This window comes from Balaenoptera musculus, chromosome 10, assembly GCF_009873245.2.
Source record: "Balaenoptera musculus isolate JJ_BM4_2016_0621 chromosome 10, mBalMus1.pri.v3, whole genome shotgun sequence".
NCBI lineage: Eukaryota > Metazoa > Chordata > Mammalia > Artiodactyla > Balaenopteridae > Balaenoptera > Balaenoptera musculus.
Window position 1 is genome coordinate 89,678,130 of NC_045794.1, and position 22,163 is coordinate 89,700,292.

General features: G+C 39.7%; 1 protein-coding gene across 1 annotated transcript; it reads right to left on the minus strand.

Moving 5' to 3' along the window:
• Positions 1-334: 334 nt before the first annotated feature.
• Positions 335-21,621, minus strand: RTCB (RNA 2',3'-cyclic phosphate and 5'-OH ligase). The gene is made up of 12 exons (XM_036866129.1): positions 21,427-21,621; positions 18,192-18,270; positions 16,956-17,023; positions 15,732-15,831; positions 13,476-13,632; positions 11,705-11,861; positions 10,529-10,688; positions 9,073-9,248; positions 8,388-8,576; positions 7,588-7,698; positions 6,067-6,186; positions 335-2,373 (listed from the first exon to the last, which is right to left on the minus strand). The coding sequence occupies exons 1-12, from the start codon at positions 21,517-21,519 to the stop codon at positions 2,266-2,268; spliced, it is 1,518 nt and encodes a 505-aa protein (XP_036722024.1). The 5' UTR covers positions 21,520-21,621; the 3' UTR covers positions 335-2,265.
• Between the last annotated feature and the right edge of the window lie 542 nt (positions 21,622-22,163).

The window sequence follows — 22,163 nt, forward strand, 5'->3', positions numbered from 1 at the left end:
GTTGCTCCACAAAATATTCACAAAATTAGAAAATTAGTAAATGTTCATATTTTGTTTATATCTCATGAACTGGTTTTCCCAACCATATGCTGATGATAGGAACGATACAGCCCATCATCAATGTGTGAATGGCAGTGCTTTTGAAAATATTAATGATAAACCTACTGACTTTAGAGGCCTGAAAAAGGGACCAATATGTGCATAGTAAGAAGACTCATCTTCATGCCTGAGAAAACCAGACAGTGCCTTATCAAAGAGCTTTCCCAGCTGCGTCCATGTGCCCAGGCATGGGGTTCTTTTACTCAGGGCAATAAAAACAGTCCGTTACATCAGCTTCATTTGAACATTCACTTTTAAGTGGCTTTTTGCCTCAAATGGGAAAATAACATCTTTAGAACAAGGAAAACAATGTTTGTAGTTTTCTTTTTGAACTCAAAATATTAACCATTGCTTTCTAAGGTCATTAATAGGGTCAAGTTTGGCAGAAATGCTACATATAAGAAAAGCTTATAATACAGAAATGCCATGGCACAAACCATCCTTCTCTATCTCTCCTCCTCACCTGCTCCCCTCTTCCCTTCTTCTCCTCCTCACCTGCTCCCCTCTTCCCTTCCCAAAGAGTGACTTTCAAAGCATCCAATAAAACGTAACATATATATTTAAGATGATCTGCAGTATTTCTTGCACTGCCATCAGTTAGTTTTGGGAGAGGACTTTGCTATGAATCAGTTTCAAACAACGTCACTGGGAAAGCCCAGTTAGAGGGCGTCCACTCAGACACTCAGTGTTGCCTCATCTCTAGAGAATCTAGCACTTGCCAGAAGCCTGTTTCTCATCTTTAAATGCCCTCCAGCATTCACAGGTAACCTGCATCCTTAAGTCATCTGTGTACACCAGTTGCTGGTCCAATCTGGAGGCATAACTAATGCATAATTATTGCATTATGATTACTAACTTACTGATCTTTCAAACTCTACCATCAAAACCATTAAAGTTACCGAGTGCTCAAGAGTCAAGACATGCTATTTCATATCATACATTTTTCAGAGGAAGTCTGCTTTTCTCTAGCCTTCCAAACAGCATTTGGAAGACACTCCAATGGGGGGGTTTTATTATAAGTTGAGAGATAACTGTTAGAAAATAATATCTTTTAGGGCGCATCGCTGAAAGCAACCAGGGAGAAAATCAGAAAACAGAAACACTGTCCAAAGTGAATCAAGAAAAAATACTAATTATCCTAAGCCATAAAACATTAAGCACAAAATATAAACAACATATTACAACTTTATTAGATTCTTCTATTTTACTGGCTGTTTAGACTCAACTATGGCCTTAGTAACCTATAACGTTAACATCTTTGGGTGTCACAGTATATAATACCTAATCTGATTAGGTGGCACAAGGACTAGCCAACCTGTCAACACAGAGTAACCATTAACATCAGAGCTGCGGCCATTTGATGCTTTTATAATAATTTGATCATAAATGTAAAGATATCTGTATTATGTGAGGGTTCTCTGCTGCTGCTGTGCAAGTTATTATTCAAGAAAAGTCTGCCAGACTAGGCCTAATTAAAGATACCAGCTGATGCCATTTTTATAGGGAAGTCAAAAGTCTGCCTTATAGTTAGAATGACAAAGGTAGCAAGTCTACGCTGAATTACTTTCTCTTTTGGGTCCCTATCCCTACACCTCCACACATAACCCCTCCATAACGTGTCTCATTATCCATCTAACATCTTGCTATGACCCTTTTATATGCTCCAAGTAAGAATGGTATTTAGGGTTTTGCTCAGTGCAGGGGAAGGGGGTATATGAGTGGCTAAATGGACAAACTGACAGAGGGCAAAAAGAAACATTCCAAAACCTTCCTATTTAATACAATGTTCTTCATGACACCTCTCAGGCTGGAAACAGACGTTGGTGTAAAGAACTTCATTCTGATGATTAAAGACTTGTATGACTAAGTAAGGCAGTTTCTTGACTTATCCCCACCCCCTAACAGATTTTCCTAAAAACCTGTGGGATAATCAGGGAGGAAGCATATACATCCCTTTCCAAATGGAGGCATTGTGACTCCTCCCAGAAGGAAAGTTTACAACATGGGCTCCTGAATCAGGAGCCTCCCCGCCAGCCATTCTGGAACGGGCAGCTACACCTACACACCCTGGAACCTGTCAGGTCTCGAGTCTGACGTCTGAAAAGCGTTTCAGTCTACGTCCACTTCAGTGAGGGTCAGCGGTGTCCGGTGGCTGCGGTCAGGGTTCTATCCTTTGATAACAGCAATCGGTCTCAGTTTAATGGCCTTCTTGCTGATTCCGGCATCATGGCAGGTGTTCACCACATCAGTTACATTCTTATAGGACTCAGGTGCCTGCAGGGGAGGAAAAGTCGACTTAAAATGGAATCTTGAAAAGCATTAATCTTCACTTGTAATTTAAAAAATGCACATTCAAACAGTACTGAGTTGGTTTTGTTTTTTCTTTTTTCTGCCTATCAAATAGGCAAAAGTTTAAAAGATGCTTAAGCTCAGTGTTGGGAAGGCAGTAGTATGATGACACTCTCATCTCGTTTTATATTTTTTCTGTATTTCTCTAAATTTCCCCAAAGAACATATATCACTTGTATAAGTAGGAAAAGCAGTAAATGTAATTGAATAAAGCATATACACTAACACCCAACTGGAAGGAAATGTACCAAATCATCCTGTTAGTGGTAACTGTCTTTGGATGGTGGAGTTACTGGCAATTTTGATTTTCTTTTCTTTTCTTTTTTTTAAACTTTTCTTTCTTTCTTTCTTTCTTTATGGCTGTGTTGGGTCTTCGTTTCTGTGCGAGGGCTTTCTCTAGTTGCGGCAAGTGGGGGCCGCTCTTCATCGCGGTGCGCGGGCCTCTCATTATCGCGGCCTCTCCTGTTGCGGAGCACAGGCTCCAGACGCGCAGGCTCAGTAATTGTGGCTCACGGGCCCAGTTGCTCCGCGGCATGTGGGATCTTCCCAGACCAGGGCTCGAACCCGTGTCCCTTGCATTGGCAGGCAGATTCTCAACCACTGCGCCACCAGGGAAGCCCCCTTGATTTTCTTTTATTATATATTTCTACAGTTGTCAAAATTCCTGGAATGACCATGTATTACCTTCACAATAAGGAAAGGTTACTACATTCATGTATATAACACTATATATGTGTATGCATACATGGGTATACATACACACACATACAATTTATTTCTGTGAGTTTCTAGTAAGACCTCCCCCCTTCCTTCTGTCTTGCCACCATTAGAACAAATCTCACCACACACACCCTTTATCTCCATTCATGTCAACACAGCAAGCTTAGGTCTCTCAGACTGATTCCCGTGGGGCTCTGTACACACCCCTTTCTAGCCCATCTCCTATTCCCTTCCAGTTTCTGAAACATTTCCACTGTGGCCTCTGAACTCCTTCCACTGAGTCAAAGGCAAAGAACTTCTTCCTTTCTTCTTTAAACATTCCCTTCACTTTCTTGTTCTTGCTGAAACATGGACCTCCGCTGAGGATACTACTTCTGCTTCCAACTTTCTGAAGTCGTAGCTGTTTTCTCTCCCAAACTGGGTCATGCCATTAGGTTGAGAGGTGAGACAGGTGTCCTTGCTCTTCATGGTTCCTTCCAGACCATTCTCCCTCCTTTCTCCCAGTTTTGAATGTTGCAGTCACCATTTATACCACCCACTACTCTTCTTGCTGCAAACATCTGCTAGAGTCTGATCCCCATTGTTACTTGAAGTTTTCTAGCTCCTGGGTCACCCTCACCCTCTCCTGCTATAATTCAGAACGATTTCAATATCCAGGAAGAGGATTCTTTCAGTAACTTGGCTTCCTAGTTTCTTGATTCCCACTCCTTCAATGCTTACCTCAGCCATTCACTCCCAGAGTCATCCCCCAGAACTCTTCATTACCAATGATTACAACTCCTCCACAGTCTCAGCTCCCAGCATCCCAGACAGCCTAGGTTTCCACCTCCAACAATCCTTTAACCCCACAAGACCCACAATCCCTTTGCAACACCCTTCAACAACCTTGCTTCTCCTTTACTGTGCTGTACTTGCAACCCTGGTTAAAGGAAACTCAACATCTATTTCATGCCTGCACCTATACAGTTGGATGTAGCTGAAAAACACCCAACCACTGAATTTAAGCTCAAGTGGGCCCTTGACGCTGCTGGCAATCACCCAAAATTTCACTAGGCCAATCACTTTCTTAGATGATGATTTTATACCTTCTCCTGCATCCTCACTCTGTTGCTGGCCCTACTTCCTATTACACTGAAAAAACAGAAACAACCAGAACAGCATCTCCATAAACTCTCTTACCATATCTTCCCTGACTACCAGCATCTGTACCTTCTCTCCTTTTATTAAGGATGAATTACCTAAGCTCCTAGCAAAGACCAACCCCACCAGATCCCACCTCCTTTCATCTACTCAAGGACAGTTCTCTAGTAATTCCCCACTCTTTCCTGCATCATCGATTTCTCTTCTAGATTCTTCTCAACCGCATGCAAACACATCAGTTAGATCATGTTATTCTTCTGCTCAAAATTCTCCCAAGTCTTCCCCTCATCTCACTCAGAGGAAGAGCAAAACTCCATTTGTAAAGGAAAAAACAAGGACCCACACGATCTGGCACCCCTACCTCTCTAACCTCCTCTCCCTCTTGCTCGCTCCAGTCACACTGGCCTCCACACCGTTTCTTGAACCTCCAAGTATGATCTGGCCTCAGAGTTTCTGCACTTGCCATCCTCCCTGCCTGGAAAGCTTACCCCTAGATACCCACATAGCCTATTCCCTTACCCCTCTCAGGTCTTCACTCAAATACCACCTCACTACACCCTATCTAAAACTGCACCCACTCCCAGTCTGTCCCTATCCCCCTTCCCATTTTTACTTTGTAGCACTTACCATCATTCTACACACTATACATTTTACTATTTGGTAAGTTTCACAGGAAAGGATTTATGTTTGTTTTGTTCACTGCAATATCCCTAGCACCTAGAACAGTTCCTAACTATAGCAGATGTTTAATAAGTATTAGCTGGATGAGTGAAAAAAATCATATGTAAAATGTGCAAGTAAAAAGTATACCAAATGTTAATAGTGGTTATCTCTGGTTGGTGGAGTTCTAGATGTTTCCTTCTTTGTATTTTCTAAAACCTCTTAATTAAAATCAGGTGAAAAATTAAGCTGTAAAAAAATAAAGCTTTGTCATACTCTTTAACTCAGTAATTCCGCTTTTGAGATTTCACTCTAATTATTAAAACATCTGGAGGAAAGCTTCATGCATGAAGACTCACAGTACAACTTAATTTAGAGTAGCAAAGATGTGGAAACTACTTGAATATCCACTATGGGCAGAAACTTACGGTACTTAGCTAGTAGAATATTTCTCAATAGTTAAAAAATGACGTAAACAATATTATAATAATGTGTTAAATTTAAAAAAGGACTATAAAATGTTTGTAAACTATGATTATAACCAGTTTAAAAAAGCATTTAGGGAAAAAATGGCAATAAGCATCTTAAAAAAGGAGGTAATAGTTATGTCAAGGCACAGAATTTTTGGATGACAATTTTTCTTTTCTCTTAAACTTTTAAAAGGAAGTTATGTTGCTTCTAATTTAAATATGTACATATGTGTACATATACATACATGTAATTTAAACAAAATCTTTGCTCCCTTATGAATCAAAAAAACCCGTTTTCTCAAACATTTCCCCCCTACCTTTTCAAATTTGCTTTCAAATTTAACTGTTAAGTATACAGTTGTGCAAAAGAAAGGTTAAGATGAGTCAGCTCAAACTAAATTTAAAGCTTTTAATATGTAGACAAAGACTATACATGAATGGTAAAAATCATTCTTATGGACCCAGCTCATAATTAACCTCCAAACAAAAGAGAAGACAATGATAGACTGTAACTGAGGTTATTTTTTAAAAAAACATTTCTATTAGCAATACTAAAAATTGCTGTCTCCGTGTACTGGCATAAATTATAAACAGTTTTATGCTGAATACTTATCAAAATTTCACTTACCTCTTCCATAACCAGCTTGGGTGAAGCAACACGGATTGCAATTCCCATGTCTGCCAATTTGTCTAGGACATCCTGGAAATCTAAATTACGCCTTGACTTTGCTCGGGACAGTGCACGGCCCTAGATTGGGAAAGGAATGAACTTCATTTATAAATTCTGAGCTCCAATTTATGTTCAACCCCAGCAATTATTTAAACCCTTAGGATCATATATGCCTTTTCCTTGACTTCTTTTTAAACTAAAAAAAGAAATAAGAGAGTCTTTTTCTATTTAATCAACCCCGTAATGTGCTTTTTGTTGTAAGACTCATCCTTTTGGAAGACAAATTTACATCTACAAAGCATTTAGCATTTAAAGACTTAGTTTTGTGTATCTAATCACTATTAATTATCAATTACATATAAATATGTTAATTTAAAATTGTAATCAGTATGTCTATCATCACAAAAACTTTGTGCTTTTTGTGGTTTAAAACAGTTTCTCCACCTTAGCACTTACTGACATCTTGGATGAGGGAACTGTTGTGGGGACTGTCCATACGTTATAAGATGCTGAGCGGCATCCTTGCCCTCTACCCACTAGATGCCAACAGCACAATTCCCCTCCCCCACTGCGACAACAGAAAATGCCCTGAGACACTGCTAATGTGTGTGGGGAGATGGTTTTGATCACTGGGTTAAAGTTAGGAGTTGGGAGGCAACTGGAAATGAGAAAGGATCAGAGGAAAAAACGTAGGGTTAATATATATGTGAGGGTCTGTCCTACTGAGAAGATATCATAGACAGTTTCTATTTTCCACTCCATCACCAGCTAAGAACTCTGATGGCTTAGAAGAACAGTTGGAAAACTGGTTTGTGGGCCAAATCTGGCCTACTACCTGTTTTTGTAAATACAGTTTTATTAGCACACAGCAATACCTATTTGTTTATGTATTGTCTACGGCTGCTTTTCTACTAAAATGGCACAATAGAATAGCTGCTACAGAGATCTTACAGCCCCAAAAGCCTAAAATATTTACTGTCTGGTGCTTTATAGAAAGTTTACCAACCCCTGGCTTAGAAGAGGCAATATATTGAAATAGGCGTGCAGTCTACACATGGGTCCTGATTTGCAAAATGGGGCATATCCTCCAAATCTCGAGTGGACCCACCCAGTAAGGAACAAATTATGCTAATGGCTAGGTCTGTGAATCGTTGAGATACATTGTGATGTAAATTTGCATCAGGTAAAGTTTTATCAGTTATGCTAGTGTGACAATTTCTCAATCTGGATTTTGTGGACTCACAGAGTTGAGGAACAGTCCCTGGCCGTACAATGACCCCACTAAGGTCGAGATACTTGGTGACCTCAGTTAGTTCACTAGACAGTATATATTACGGGGATAAATTCAGGTAGAAGACAAGACAAACCCAAACCTCAACTTTGTTAATGCTCAACCAAGTACATTTACCTGTCAAAATGCAAAACAATGACTACATTGAAGAGAACATTTCTAAGTAAGTTTCTGTTTTCATAACTCACCGCTCCATGACAAGTTGTTCCAAAGGTCTCGGTCATGCCCTGCTCAGTGCCAGTGAGAACATAGCTACAGGTTCCCATGGTGCCGCCAATGAGCACTGGTTGTCCAGTGAGCTGAGGAAGCACACAAATCAAACATGTTACAATTTAGAAAAGCAAGAGCTTTCTACGTCTGAGATTTAAATTTCCTCTTGCACTGGAGGACTGTGGAGAAACCAGGGCCTTTAAATGCACTGCTCTCACAACTATATTAAGATATTATTTTGATTCTTTGATAGCTGAGAGGGAAGGGAAGAGGATGGGAGGAAAAATGTGAGGACCAGGAAGGCAGCAGAAGACAGGCTTAAGGTAAGAGCAAAGCAAAACTCAAATGTGTAGTGAAGTGTTTTTAGGAAGAACCATCCTGAGCAAGGCATCTGCCCTCTCAGGCTTGTTTCCTCATCTGTGAAATGGTAGGTTAAGGGTCTTTCTAACTCTATCACAGCCAGACACCAAAAGGATAAGAGGAATGAAACAGACTGAGTTTAATCTTAATCCTGTCTTCTAATCATTCAAAGGCCTTAAAAAGATAATCTTAGTGCATCTTAATGGAGTAGAATATTCTCCATGCAGCACTACAGCACACTGCAAGCACAGATGATGGGGGGGAGTCATGCTTCAGAGAAGACTGGAAATCACTGTTCTCATGGATGACAGACTGTTCTCTTTTCACAATTGCTGCTTTCCTGTTTAAATTCTTACGTATTTAGAACTGTCTAAATCATGCCCCCACTGCTTAAAACCACAAATGGCTCAGTACGTACTTGGTAATCAACCGCAATGAGGGGATGGTGAGGAGGGAAAGCGCGGGTGGATCCCTTCCTGTGTACTAACAGAGTCCGTTCCTTTCCATCCACCACATGCTGTTCTACTTTGGCAATATTGTGAGAAACATCATAGATCACATGTAGGTCCAAGTCATCAGGGGTTGTGTTGAAGACCTTGGCAAAAGCCTAAGAGAAAAAGCTTACGTTAAAAGTGGCAGAACCAGCTCTTCAGAACTTATTGATTTTGGAAGGTCTGTTGGAAGGGAGTGAGGGATTTAAGAGTTCAAAAATAGCAGAATTATTAATCTTCATGTAAAGGACAAAAACTGTCTTTAGACCACAGAGCAAACTCCACTCCATAAATTCCAACTAATCTTGATGGAACCTGTCAGAGGTGCTTCCTCTTCAGCCTTCTGAATCTCAGTGAACGGCACTTCTACCCTCTCCGCTGCTCAAGGCAAATTCCAGGAATAATTCTGGCTTCTCTTCTCCCCTCTCCTGATACCCTGCTGAGTTAGCTGAAGGACACACCAAAAGCTTGGACACTTTGCCAATATTTTGAATATCTATTACATACATTTCCAAAACCAAATTCTACAGGCTTTGATTTGAATACACTATGTTTTAAATTACTTAACTTCATCGTGTATAACTGGGAACAGACAAGCAACCTCAACTGTACCTGACGGGTTAAGAAGGTCATGGAAGAGCGGTTGACCCAGGCATAGTTCCCAGCCGCTGCCATTCCCTTCAGGTAGTCCTGACCCTCTGGGGAAGCGATTCGAGCACAAGCCAACTGACGGTCATTGACTATAATCTTGTCTCTCTTCATGGCTTTTTCCATAGCTACCAGCGCATCTGAAAGGAGAGAGAGCAACAAGTCCAAACCAGCCAGCTTTCCCTTTATAATTCAGATTTACTGCAGAAAGGTGGGCTACATTCAAAACCATTCTACAAAGAAACAAGTAAAATACAATTTTCCCTTTAAAGTGTTTCTGAGCTCATCCATTTATTGGTCAAGATATATTTACCGAGAATCTTCTGTCAGAGCTATGTGACACAATATATGCGGGCTCCAAAGAGAACACCTGCCCTCCAGGACTTGCAAGGGGAATGGAAGGTGGTCTGAGTTACTCCCTTCCTGGCATGCGCATGAATGAGAAGTAATAAAATACATTTTATTGCCATCATGGTTTTTAAAAATAATTTTTAGTGACTTAACCTAAAAGAACTGGAGACAAGTTGCTAGACCTTCTGCATGCAAATCAAATCCATGATAAAGTGTAGAGCAGAACTCAGTAAAAGTTCAGAAATACTAGTCAATGCTCCATATATTTGCTAGACAAAATATTCTAACAGGCCAGGCTGGCACAAATTATTAGATTCCCATAGAACGAAATGTACATACAAGGATGAACCATAATTGCAATTTAGAGTTTACAGTAATTTCCATGTGTCTATATAACTTTTTCTATATTCATAAATCCTTTCACTCATCGTACAAACGGTCCAAAGTGACCTTTCTACTATTTCCCTGCCTCCTGCTTTTGTTCACACTGTCTTCCGGTCATGAATGTTCTGCGTGTGTGATTGTTCAAACTGCATATGTTATATGTCCATGAAGTCATCTCTAAAATCTTTTCCCTAAACACTTTATTTTGTCTCTTCCATAGTATTTTATCAATTACTATACCTTCTGTCTTTACTTTTTCTTCTTAATGAACATGACATTTCTCTCATGAGACAATCTGAGGGTGAAGCCCTTGTTATTTCATCTCTGAATCCACTGTAACACCTAATCTTGCAGTACAGGTAGGTGTCTAAGACATATTCCAGCATATATCATAAACTCTACAATTTAAAGTCTTTATTGCTCTTTCTTGGCCAGACAGTAATAGTAACCTGTAAGAGTAAATATGGTAACTGGAGCCTCTGACAACACCATATGAAATAATTATTATTCCCATTTTTTTCAGACAAGTAAGTTAAGGCCCAGTGAAGTTAATTTCTGCTAGTTAGGAAAACCAGGGTAAAAACCTGCACAGTACAGTTCCAGCACTTTCTCCCTTTAATCTCTATATGGTTCCCCACAAAATGTACGTTTTAGCACCAAGCCAAAAATTAGGTCCAGAATATACCTGTGGCTACTTGGTGGCCCAAGCCTCTGCTTCCACTGTGGATCATCACACACACCTGTCCCTTATGGTCGATACCCATTTTCTTAGCAGCATACTCATTGAAAATCTCATCCACAACCTGGATTTCTGCATAGTGGTTGCCTGCTCCCAGAGTCCCCAACTGCAAATGTGAGAATGTATGATAAAATAGCTGCTATTCAGGTTTGAAAAAATTCATTTGCAAAGCAAATAGGTAAAAAAAACCCAATAAAAACAAAAAGATAACCACACAAATAGTGTAACAAAAAAACTTCTAAGCTTAGAAATGCTTCATTCATTTAAAGTAATATCCCACACAACTAAAATAATGTAGACCAGTTCCTGCAGTTTATTATATAATTATTTGCTTGAGGTACAGCACATTAAAAGCATCATAAACGAAAACTCGAACCACCAAATGGCTCACAGGACAATTTAAACATCATGGAGAGAAGGGTCAAATTTTGGGGTGAACTCTGGTGAATGTTGACTCTTACACAAAGTCCAAGTTCAAATGATTTTTGAAATATCTGTGAGTTCACTGACACCTACCACTATCCATCACTGGAAGAATATATCCCATAACTGGAGCTAACAGATGCTTTACGGACCCAAAGAATGGCAGTGTTGGAACAGTCTTAGAGACTGCCTAGTTTTAACTATCTCAATTTTCGGATGAGAAAATGAGACCCAGACAGGCAAAAGAGACTTGCCCAAGGTCACAGTGAATTTAGTGGCAAAGCCATCACAATTTGCTGTAAATTTCAAACATCTGGTATATTTTTATCTCATGGACACCATGAACCGACAAGGTGTCTGTTGTCATCTTGGATGCTAGAAAACTTTCAGCCAAATCTGTAGATTGTCAAAGTTTGTACATATGCAATTTTGGTATACATTTTAAGCCTTATAATCATATCCCATTTTCCTCCCATCCACTTCTAATTCATGATATCTTGTTTTATTTTATGAACATCTGCAAGCTCCTGATAGCTTTTTAAAAGATTAAGAATGAAGCATAAACAAACAAATTTGTGTTCCTTTTGATGTGAAAAAAGCTGGGGTACATTTACTACATGGAAGTCAGATTTCTTTTTTCCTCCCAACCAAAACAAAATATGAAAAAACTGAACACTTCCCCTCCAAAGCGAGTGTTACCTGGGGCAGGCCTCTCTTCTTAGCCCTGGCAGAGACCTTGTTGGGGTCGGCCTGCAGCATCCTCCCGTACTCCTCACAGTGCTCCTTGTCTTCCGCCCAGGCGTAGCCTTCTCTCAGGGACCAGTCCACGCCCATCTCCAAGGCCTCCTCCAAGTCTCTGAGTGAGTAACAAGGTGCAGATCATTTCACAGCCAAGGCAGATCAAAATCTAAAGATGACCACATCTCAAAGGGCAAAAGAAAGTCCTATACTGACTATTGCCTGTGTATCAGGCATCGTGCTAGATGTAGTTCATGCTCTCAGCAACTCTAGTTTTTTGAGGAAAAGCAGTTACATAAGTAATTGAATATTAAAATTATAAATGCCACATTACAGCTGATTATCGTTCTTGACGTTTACACAGCCCCTACTTTTCAAATCCTATTTCTCTCTCTGATCCTGAGTTCTATGAGGTGGTGATTAAGCAGCCACAGAAAATTTATAACCATCATCAAACATCATTATCTACCACCGACTTTACTACAGCTACACTAACTTTTCATAGTAACTTATGAAAAATTACAACTAACAAACAAAGCTATCTCAATGTCCTCAGGCCACACCGGTTAAATTTTAAGGTCTATTCCCACCTTCACAGAAGTACTACGTCACTTTACTGCACCTGCACTTTGAAGCTGAGGTGCACACACGTTAAACCCTTAGAAGGAAAAAGCTCTGATCTTCACCTAAGGTCTAGCCCTCTTCCAAAACACCACCCGGAGAGATTACAATGATCAATGGGCCCTCACCACAACAGCCCATTTCAAACATTACTTATTAGGACAAAATTCCTATCTAAAATGTTTGTAAAGATGCTTGGAATTTATTTAGATGTTCCAGGTATGCTTTTCAAAGTGGGACTGCATGTCAGGGACCACATAAAAATCACAGAATAAGCATCTTCCAAATGTATCAATTTTACTCCAAGTTTTTTTGTTTTATTTTTTGGCAAAGGGGAGTTGTATAACAGGTAATAGCTAAAAACATTTTAATATTAACGTCTGTACATATATTTGAATAGAATGCAAAATTCACATGAACTTTAAGATAAAACAGAAGATATTAATGATACATACTTATTAAGCACACCCTTCTGCAAAGTGTAAGGTGCACAGCTTTACATGAGCTATGACAGTACATCAACGGCCATGTAAAAGGTCACCGTGCTGTAGCTTTATGCTGAATTTTCTACTTTGGAAATACACAACATCTTAGGTGAAGAACACACTCAGTGCTATCATCCAAAAAGGAAGGTTGTCAATAAATACAGGTTCACTGACAAAGGACAGTGGGGTTCAGAATACAGCCTCTGAAGCCAAAGGATCCTTGGTTTGAATCCTGACTTTACTTACTAGCTTATTTACTATTATCTCTTTAAACTTCAGTCTCCCTTCTTGTGAACTAGGAATAATATTAGGGTTATTATCTACACAAAATGATATACACCTACACTACAGCACAGTGCTCTGCATATAGGAAGTGCTCAGTAAACATCAGTGGATATTATTCTATTATGAATTCTACCATATGTCAAAGGCTGTCATGATGAACATGAATTGACTAATGTCTCTAATGAACGTTATAGACCTCATGCTTAAAAAAACAATTTGTTATCACTTCCTCAACAGTGACTGAACAATCCCCATCTCCGAAGTGTCCTACATTGGAAATGAACGTGAGGGTCATGTGATTATTATCTCTCACTCCCTTTACTGGCAACTTTTGTTCTTACTTGGCATTCATTGGGATGACGCCTTTTGACCCCACCCCAACAGGAATGTGGTCAAACATAGCTTGGGCAAGTTGCTCCTTCACAGGCTGGACATCACTTTCGTCTAAACTGGTTCTTAGCAAGCGGACACCACAGTTGATGTCAAATCCGACACCACCTACAAAATAGGAAAAGTTAGTCAAATATTAGCGAAACCAGGTAGTTAGGCTTTGTTACTTGTGGTTTCCCACTATTAATAAAGGGTTTAAAAGACAGCCACTCTTTTAAAAATAGCTATGTTTTAAAGGAGCCAACAAAGTGGTTCTCTGTGGGTAAAGTCTGATGACAACAAAATTTTAAGTAAATACATACTAAAGGTACTTTGTGGGTCAAGGAGGCAGTAATGAACAACAAGTAACATCTAGACTAGAGATTAAAATTTGAATTACGTGCTTCTCTTTTTTTCTTGATCACTCTTGTCAGGGGTTTATGAATTCTATTAGTCTTTTCAAAGAACCAACTTTTGGCTTTGTTGATTCTTACCACTGTATATTGTTTCATTAATCTTGCTCAATTATTTCCACCTTTCTACATTTTCTGGGTTTAATTAGTTGTTCTTTTTCTAACTTTTGACATGGATGCTTAGATCATTGACACTGCAGCCTTTCTTCTTTTCTAATTTGTGCACTGAAGACTATATACTTCTATCCAAGTATGGCGTTAACAGTAACCCACAATTTTTAAACAGGTATTTTTTAAATTAACGTCAGTTAAAATTATTCTGTAGTTTCCATTACAATTTTTTGTTTTTGACCCATGGGTTATTTAAATGCATATTGCTTAACTCATAAACATGTTTTATTTTTCCCCAAGTTTTTATTGTTATTAGTGATTTCTAACTTAATTCCGCTGTGGTAGGATAGTATCTTCTATATCAGTGGTTCTTAGGTGTGACCCAGGGATTCTTTCAGGCCTTTAGGATTAATTGTATAACAATGCTAAGACATTATTAGCCTTTTAAATGTATTCTCTCTACTGTCTACTGAAACTCAAGTTTTCCAAAGGCTACATGACGTGATAACATGCTTGCTCTGAGGGGTAATGAGACATATCCTTGTGTATTACTGTTTCTAAACTTTCTCAGTTTTAATTTCCAGTAAGGTAAACATTGATAAAAAGCCTTTGAGATCAACCCTCAATAATTTTAAGAATGTAAAGGGGTCTTGAGCCCAAAGTTTGAGAACTGCTGCTGTATGATTTCCATGCTTTGAAATTTGAGACATGCTTTACGGCTCAGTATATGGTCAATTTTGGTAAACATTCTGTGTGCACTTGAAAAGAATGTGTACTCTACAGTTCTTGGATGCACTGTAATGTGGATGCATGCACAACCACACATGTATATGAGAGATCAAGGTGTCAAGTTTGTAACAGGATTGTTCAAATCATCTGTGTTCTTACTGATTGAAATCTGCCTTTTCCTCAAGAGAAAAATAGTGCTAAATGTTGGGCTCACGTATCTGCACTTTTCGTCTAGATCTTAGTCTCACAAATTCTTACTGCCTCTGTAGTTTTTATATGGTTTCAACAGATGTGTTTTTGGCTCTGTTTTAAAAATTTCACGCAGCTTTTCTCATTGTTCTCGGCAAAGGACTGTCTGAAGTGACCTTGTCCACTGCTGCTGGAGGCAGAGCTCTCAAGACACAACTCAAACTTTCATCTTTTTTTCAGCCTCTGAACGCAAAGATATTACTTCTGGTGTGAAACATTTTCAGTGAAAGCACACCACAGCAGAAAAGAAGTATACAACTACAAGTGACTAATAATGATGCTAATGAGAGTAAACACTTATCAAGTACTTCCTATGTGTCCAGCATTGTTGTAAGTATTTTAACACAGCTTAATGAATTTAATCCTCACAATAATGCTATGTAGTAAGTAACATTATTAACTCCAACTTGCCTAAGAGATAACTGGGACACAAAGAAGATGCAAAATTTGCCAGGGAAGTGTTTCAGTTTCTTTTGTAGCCAACGTCTGAATAGTGCCTGGCACACAGTAGGAGCCCAAATAATTTTAAATAAATATATGCTTTACTTGATATTTTAATAGCCTCTGAGTGTCCACAATTAATTCTCTCGGTAAGTGGGGAAAAGATATGATAGAATACGATGAGGCTGACATTCACACACAAAATGCAGCCGTGCTCTATTTTAGAAAGGCTACGATTCTGAGAGAAGCTACACACCTGACAGCAGACATGCACAGTGACCTTACCTGGGGATACCACTGCTTCAGGGTCATTCATATCAAAAGCTGCCATATTCCCAATAGCAAACCCATAACCTGAATGGACATCAGGAAGCCCAATGGATCGCTGAAAGAGAATTAGAAAATAAAATACAGCTATCTCACTGGCACTCTGGCTGCCTGAGAGACCTAACACTAACTCTCAAATAGGCTGGGGGGCTGAAGCCTTCCCTAAATCAAGATTCTGTTTTCATGAAATCTTCTCTATTGGTGGAAATTAGGTGTAAAAATTCCTAATCATAAAGCCAAATATAGCAGGAAAAACTTTTTTACAAAGTCTGACATTAACTAAGAAAACTGAAAAGAGAAAAGCCTTAGTACCACATGATATAGGAGGACCACATACTAACTTTAACGCATTATTACATTTTAAAGATGATTCTTAGACATTGACAGACTGTGGTCATGTCAGGCTGACAGGAGGAAAATACCTGATTTACACAGGTCTTTAGTGTTTAAGCAATCAGAGACAAATGTAATCCATTTGATGGTATGAAAACTGTACAATTTCTACATCTGGGGCCTAGAAAAGGATACTGACCCAGGAAGAATGGAGGTCAAAACATGGTAGGAATACATGCAGACACCTGGACACTTACGAGTTCCTTAAATGCACAAGCCATGTCTTTTCATTTCTCCTCCCAAGTGCCCAGCAGAGAAACCGGCATAAAGACCTCAAAAAATGTCTGTCGAATGGATTTAACATCTACCTCTAATGGGGGAATCTGAATGTAGACTCGGGTGAGGGTCCCACTTGTACCATCCAGTTCTATCCCCACCATCGCCACCACCCTCCTTTTCCAATCATATCCACGACAGCTATATTGCCCTTTGTCCCTCCCCTCAGTCCTAACCCTTACACTTCTTGCCAATCTTTCTCCAATCAACCTCTTGAATGAGGCCACAGTGAAACTTTCACTGGTGGTAAACTGATATAAGAATAATGTGTACAACAAGAAAACAAAATCTACTTCAAAGGTTCTCAAACACTTATAGATTCTGGCTAAAGGCAACCAGAAACAGATGTTACCCAAACTCAGTTATTTCTTTAAATTCCATGGTTATTTCTAGATGTTTGAAGGTCACTGTCTAAATGACACCACTATCAGTTAGGCATGGCCATTCATCCATTCAACAAACTTTCAGACTAAAAAAAAATATGAGTGATTAAAACTGTGAACATAGACTCACATGAACAATCCCAGGCAGGGCGGCCACATTGCCAATTTGTTTCATGGCTGGCAGGAAGCCACCAACACCTGAAAACAAAATTTTAATATTAGAAAAGAGAACATATTTGATTTTTAGCTGAAGTGTATTCATACTTTTCTAGATTGCGTTAATGAAGGGATAGTGGTTAGGACTGCTAAAACAACAAAGCATAAAAGGGTGTTTGAGATGAAGTGGAGAAGAAGGCAGCACATGCACAGGAAGGTAGTGAGGGCAACCAGACTAATTACAAACATGCTGTCAGTATTCTGTGCATACCACGGAGGATTGCTTGCAAATACTGTACAGGGAGATGTGAAACATAATCATTATACCTTATGTTGTCAATATAAAAAAAGGGTTCTTTTTAACTGTTCATAATATATATATAAAAAAAAAGTACTGGTTTTATTCTAAGTGACAAAGAAGGGCAATCTGGAAGAGTTGGGAAAACACTGGATGGAGAGTCAGGGGATCTGGGGTTCTAATCTCAGCTCTGTCACTGGCTGTGTGTCATTTCAGACAAGTCAGCACACCCTGGTTGGGGGGGGGGGCGGTGAGACTTATTTATTTTAGGTTCGTTGACTAAAAAAATAAAAGGGTTAAAACTAGATTTCTATTCCACCATCACCACTAGAATGTTATATTACAGTTTTATATATTTATCTCTAAACCTCCCTGTAGTCTTGCAAGATAGGTGTTATAAACTCTCTTTTACAGATGAGATAACTGAAGTTCAATGAGGCTAATCAGTACACTGACTTTGTAATCAGACACTCCTGGATCTGAATTCTGGTTCTGTCACTGAGAGACTGTGCAACCTTGGACAAATTAAAATGACTTAACTTCACTCAGCCTTGACTTAAACATCTGTAAAATGGAGATATCCTCTTAGAGCTACTTTAAGAATTACATGAGATAATCTATGTAAAGTGCCTGGCACATAGTAAGTGCACAATAAATGGTAGCTCTTGTTATTACTGTCCGAGGTTAGGTGCAAAACCAACCAGGTCCATCCAGCTCCAAGTGCTTTCTACAAGGCCAGGTGGCTAACGATGTGATCACGAATAAGTAACGGGTTTTCGTCTCATTTGAAGTCTTGATCATTCCTTGACAACATTTTTGTATTTTTAAATTATAATTATTTGAGTTACCATTTTTCAGGCCACAAGGTAGACACTACTTGTACTGCCACCTGTCAAACTCTGATTTACTTACCACCACCTCGACAGGCATTCCTTAATTCTTCAAACATTAATTTTTCCAGAGCATCATTCACATAGAAAACTCCTTCAACCTGGTACCAAAGAAAAGGAAGAATTATGTCTGAGCACATGGACCTGATGTATATAAGTACAGGATAGAATACAAACACTGTAGGCAATATTTATTTTGCTTTACTCTTTATAAAACACTTTCACGCTACCTTAAACAAGCAGAAAACTTCCTACAAGATGTTCCCATCTTTAAATATATCTTAAAAGTGTATTTTACAATGTTCACAAATCATTTTGTTTATTCTCCTACTCTCATAGGCCATATTTAAAAGTTCAACAGGTAAAATATTTTGTGTGTATGTGTGAGATAAAGAAACGTCTTCCAACAATGCTCTCACTAAGGCCAAAGGTCTCAGTATTCTTGTGCTTCTAAAATATCAGTAGGTTTTGAAAAAAATAAATGAATCAAAAACTCAGACCTAAACATAAAAATGCAGTCATCTGAGTGAACTGATGAGGATTATAATTTTTGTGACTTTCTGTTTGAATTAAAAAAAAAAAAAATCCCACAGGGACTCAGAGGCAAAGAATATAGAAATCAATTTTCACTGCAAACTAAAGGAGCTGTTACAGTGGAGGATTACTGGACTGAATGTCAATATTATGACATAATATGAGTGTGTTTCGTGTTTGGTAATTGCAATCATTGTTGCTTTTGTTGTGGTCATCCATGTACAATGCTTGGTGTCAGTCTATCTCTTGTAAAAATAAAATACAGTGTGTGTGTATGAAAAAAAAAAAAGACAAAAAAACACATACGCTTAAAAATATAACAGTTTCAGTGTTGACAAGCTTAGAATAAAAGTAAAATGCTGTTATGCCATCTAATTATAGATAAAAAGACAATCCTAAAAAAAAAAAAAAAAAATGCAGTCATCTGACCTAAGTGTACTTTTTCTAGGTCTAAGACAACAGCACACTACACTACACTTTACTGTGTCCTATTCTGATTTACAAATCTGTACTTAGGTAAACAGTGAGTAAAAAAAATGTTAACAGGTAGCTATATAGCTGTGTGCTTAGTTTTACCATCTATGTAATTTTAAGAGAATAAAAAAGCTTGACAATAGAGGCACACAAAGGGCAATGGAAGACATGATTATGTAACACCAATATTAATATTAATCAGAGATCAAATATTATGAAGGATCTGCCTAGCATTGAAGAACCAAAGATTTAACAATCATCTGGACAAGGAAATTTATTTACAGAAAGATGACTTCTGCATCTTACCACTGCATGAATAACAATACCAGTTACGGAAAATGTCTCAATTTTCCAAAGGGCCGCATTTATTAATTCACCAAACATTTGCTGAGGACTCATTATGTGTCAGGCACTGTACTGGGAAGTAGGGGAGACACAGAGAATATGCAAGATCATGATTTTGTGGAACTTCTAGTCTAGCATGAAGCCCAGACTAGAAAATGTAGAGTGCAATGAGGCAAGTGCTGTAATAGAAGCACAGAGTACTACGGAAGAATCTGATGAAGAAGGGGCTCAACAGTCTAGGGAGGCGGTAGCCGGGGCGGGGGTGCGCTTCACAGTTTGTTCATTTTTTGTGAACACTGAGCTGGCTCTTTAAAGACAAGAGAGATTACTGGAGCAGCAGCAACACATTTAGGAGCTGAATGGAAAGATGACATAAAGATGGGAGAGAAGTATTTTTAAGGAACAAAGAGGAATTTTTAGTGCAGCACACGGTTCTTACAGGAGGAATGGAGATTAACCAAGAGAGACAGGGAATTGTAAGTGTGAAGTTCACTACTCTCGTGAGAATGGGAATACAACACAAGCCTAGCATAAAGGTCAGTAACTTTTTAAGAGCAATATATCAAGATTTCAACTCTCCATTCCCAAGGGAGGCGGGGTAGTAAAGTGTTGTCCAAATAGTTAAACCGGAACTGCCTAGCAAAAATCAGACTTGCCCCCAGGCGGAATTAGCAGGAGTGTGTACATCAAAAGTTAAGCCAGAACTGCGGACAGAACATAACAGTGTGTGTTACAATCCTTTTAGGATGATATGTTTTTTATTTTCTACTCCCTGCAGGGAACCGGATTCCATAAAAAGAAACTAGCCAAAGGAAAAAACAGAGCAAAAGGGAGGTTTGGGACTATGGGCTTTTTCTCCGCTCAGCGTCTAGCTAAGTGCTTTGCTCATAGGGGGCGCTCAATAAGTTTTAATATTGAGTAAAAGGGTGGAGTGGCTATCAGGAACTTTTACCAAGACGCAGGATCACAAACCTTCAATACACTTGCAGGGCACCTAAAGGGATTTCAAAAGCCGTCTAACAGCATATGCACCAAAACCTCACAAATGCCTTCTTCTTCACTTTAATGGAAGACCATGAGCACAAATGACAAGGAAGCCCAAGAGATACAGAAACCTGGCTTTCAAACTCTCTGGTATCGGGCTCCCAAGTCTCCATCGGGAATACGTCACCCTGTCAGAGGAAAAAGAAGGGAACTGGACATCACGTCTTAGCTGAGCTTCTACTGGGTGAGCAAAGGAAGCCGTGTAACCGACTCACGCTCAAAGCCCTACTGCGAAGAGCATATTAAAAAAAAAACCAAAAAACTGCCCTGTGAACTTTCTAGGTTGCCACGAGAAGCAAGATCGTTGTATTAAAACCCCGCGCATGTCAATTTAAAAAAAAAAACAACCCAACACGGAGCAGTGAATGCTAGAAACTTGGTTCAGCGAACACAGGTCAGTAAACGTTATATAAATGACCGGCATGACTCAGAAGAGCGGAGTTCAGTCCCAGCAACTGCACCCGGACTGGCTGTGCCACCTAGTAAAAGCCCAATAATGTCTCTAAGGCTCAGGGACGTAACACCTCTCATGGTTCATGAGACTTCTGTGTGAAGACGCTTTGCAAAGGCCAATTTCGTATTTACTGGGATTCCCTGGACACACTCCGCTTTGCTCGTCCTCACGTTCGGGGACCTCTCCATCTGGGAGGTGGGGCCGGCATAGGTTGGGCAGCCCCGGAGGCGGAAGGGGTGGGTGGGGTGGGAGTTGGGGGATGGGAGGAACTCTGCTGGGGGCGGGGGTCTCCCCGGCGCGCGAGGAGTCGGGAGGTCTCGGAGGAAACCGGGCCGGGTGGGTAAAGACACGCCGCGGGCCCCCAGCCGGGAAGGCCCCGGCACCGGGTCCTGCTTCCCCGCCTCACCTGCATGTTGGGCACGAAGCCCTTCTTGATTCTCCAGCAGCTTTTATTGACCTTTTCCAAGAACTGCAGTTCATCGTTATAACTGCGGCTCATGGCGGCGACAAGAGTGGCGAAAACTCCCGGCTTCGCTTTGAAGACCCGCTGCCGCGTTGTCCCGCTAACCGAAACACCACCTTCCGGAACCCAACGCGCAGGCGCGGCCAGCTCCGCGGCAGGATGGGCGACGGCTAGCTCCGAGGCTCAAAACTCGTCGCACCAATCGCTCTTTTTTTTTTTTTTTTCAGTTAGACTGTCCTCTAGCGTTTACCTTTTTGGATGTTAACTAGTCATTTTTTTCTAGGCTAAAGCTAAGCTAAATGCAGTACAGTAGTTTTTAGTATGATCTAGTTATCCTTCGTTTTGGAAGTGTTTTCCAGCACTGAAAAACACACTGAATCCGGATCAGGTCCAGTTGTTCTAAATAATCCGTCTGCTTGGAGTTTACATCCCTAGTAGTGAGGGGGAAGAAATGTCTGCAGCCGAGAAAGAGAAACATGTTTGAATATATACCACAACGGAAATTTTGTAATGTTTCAGAATGAATTTGTGAACACGTTAAATAACTTTTCTTTCAAAAAAGGTCATTCCAAAGAATGAAACGTGACAGTTTATCATTTATTCCAACAACACTGACAGGGCCATCTATTACGGGGGCATCTATTGCTATATTACGAGCAATACGAAGATGAGTAAATGGC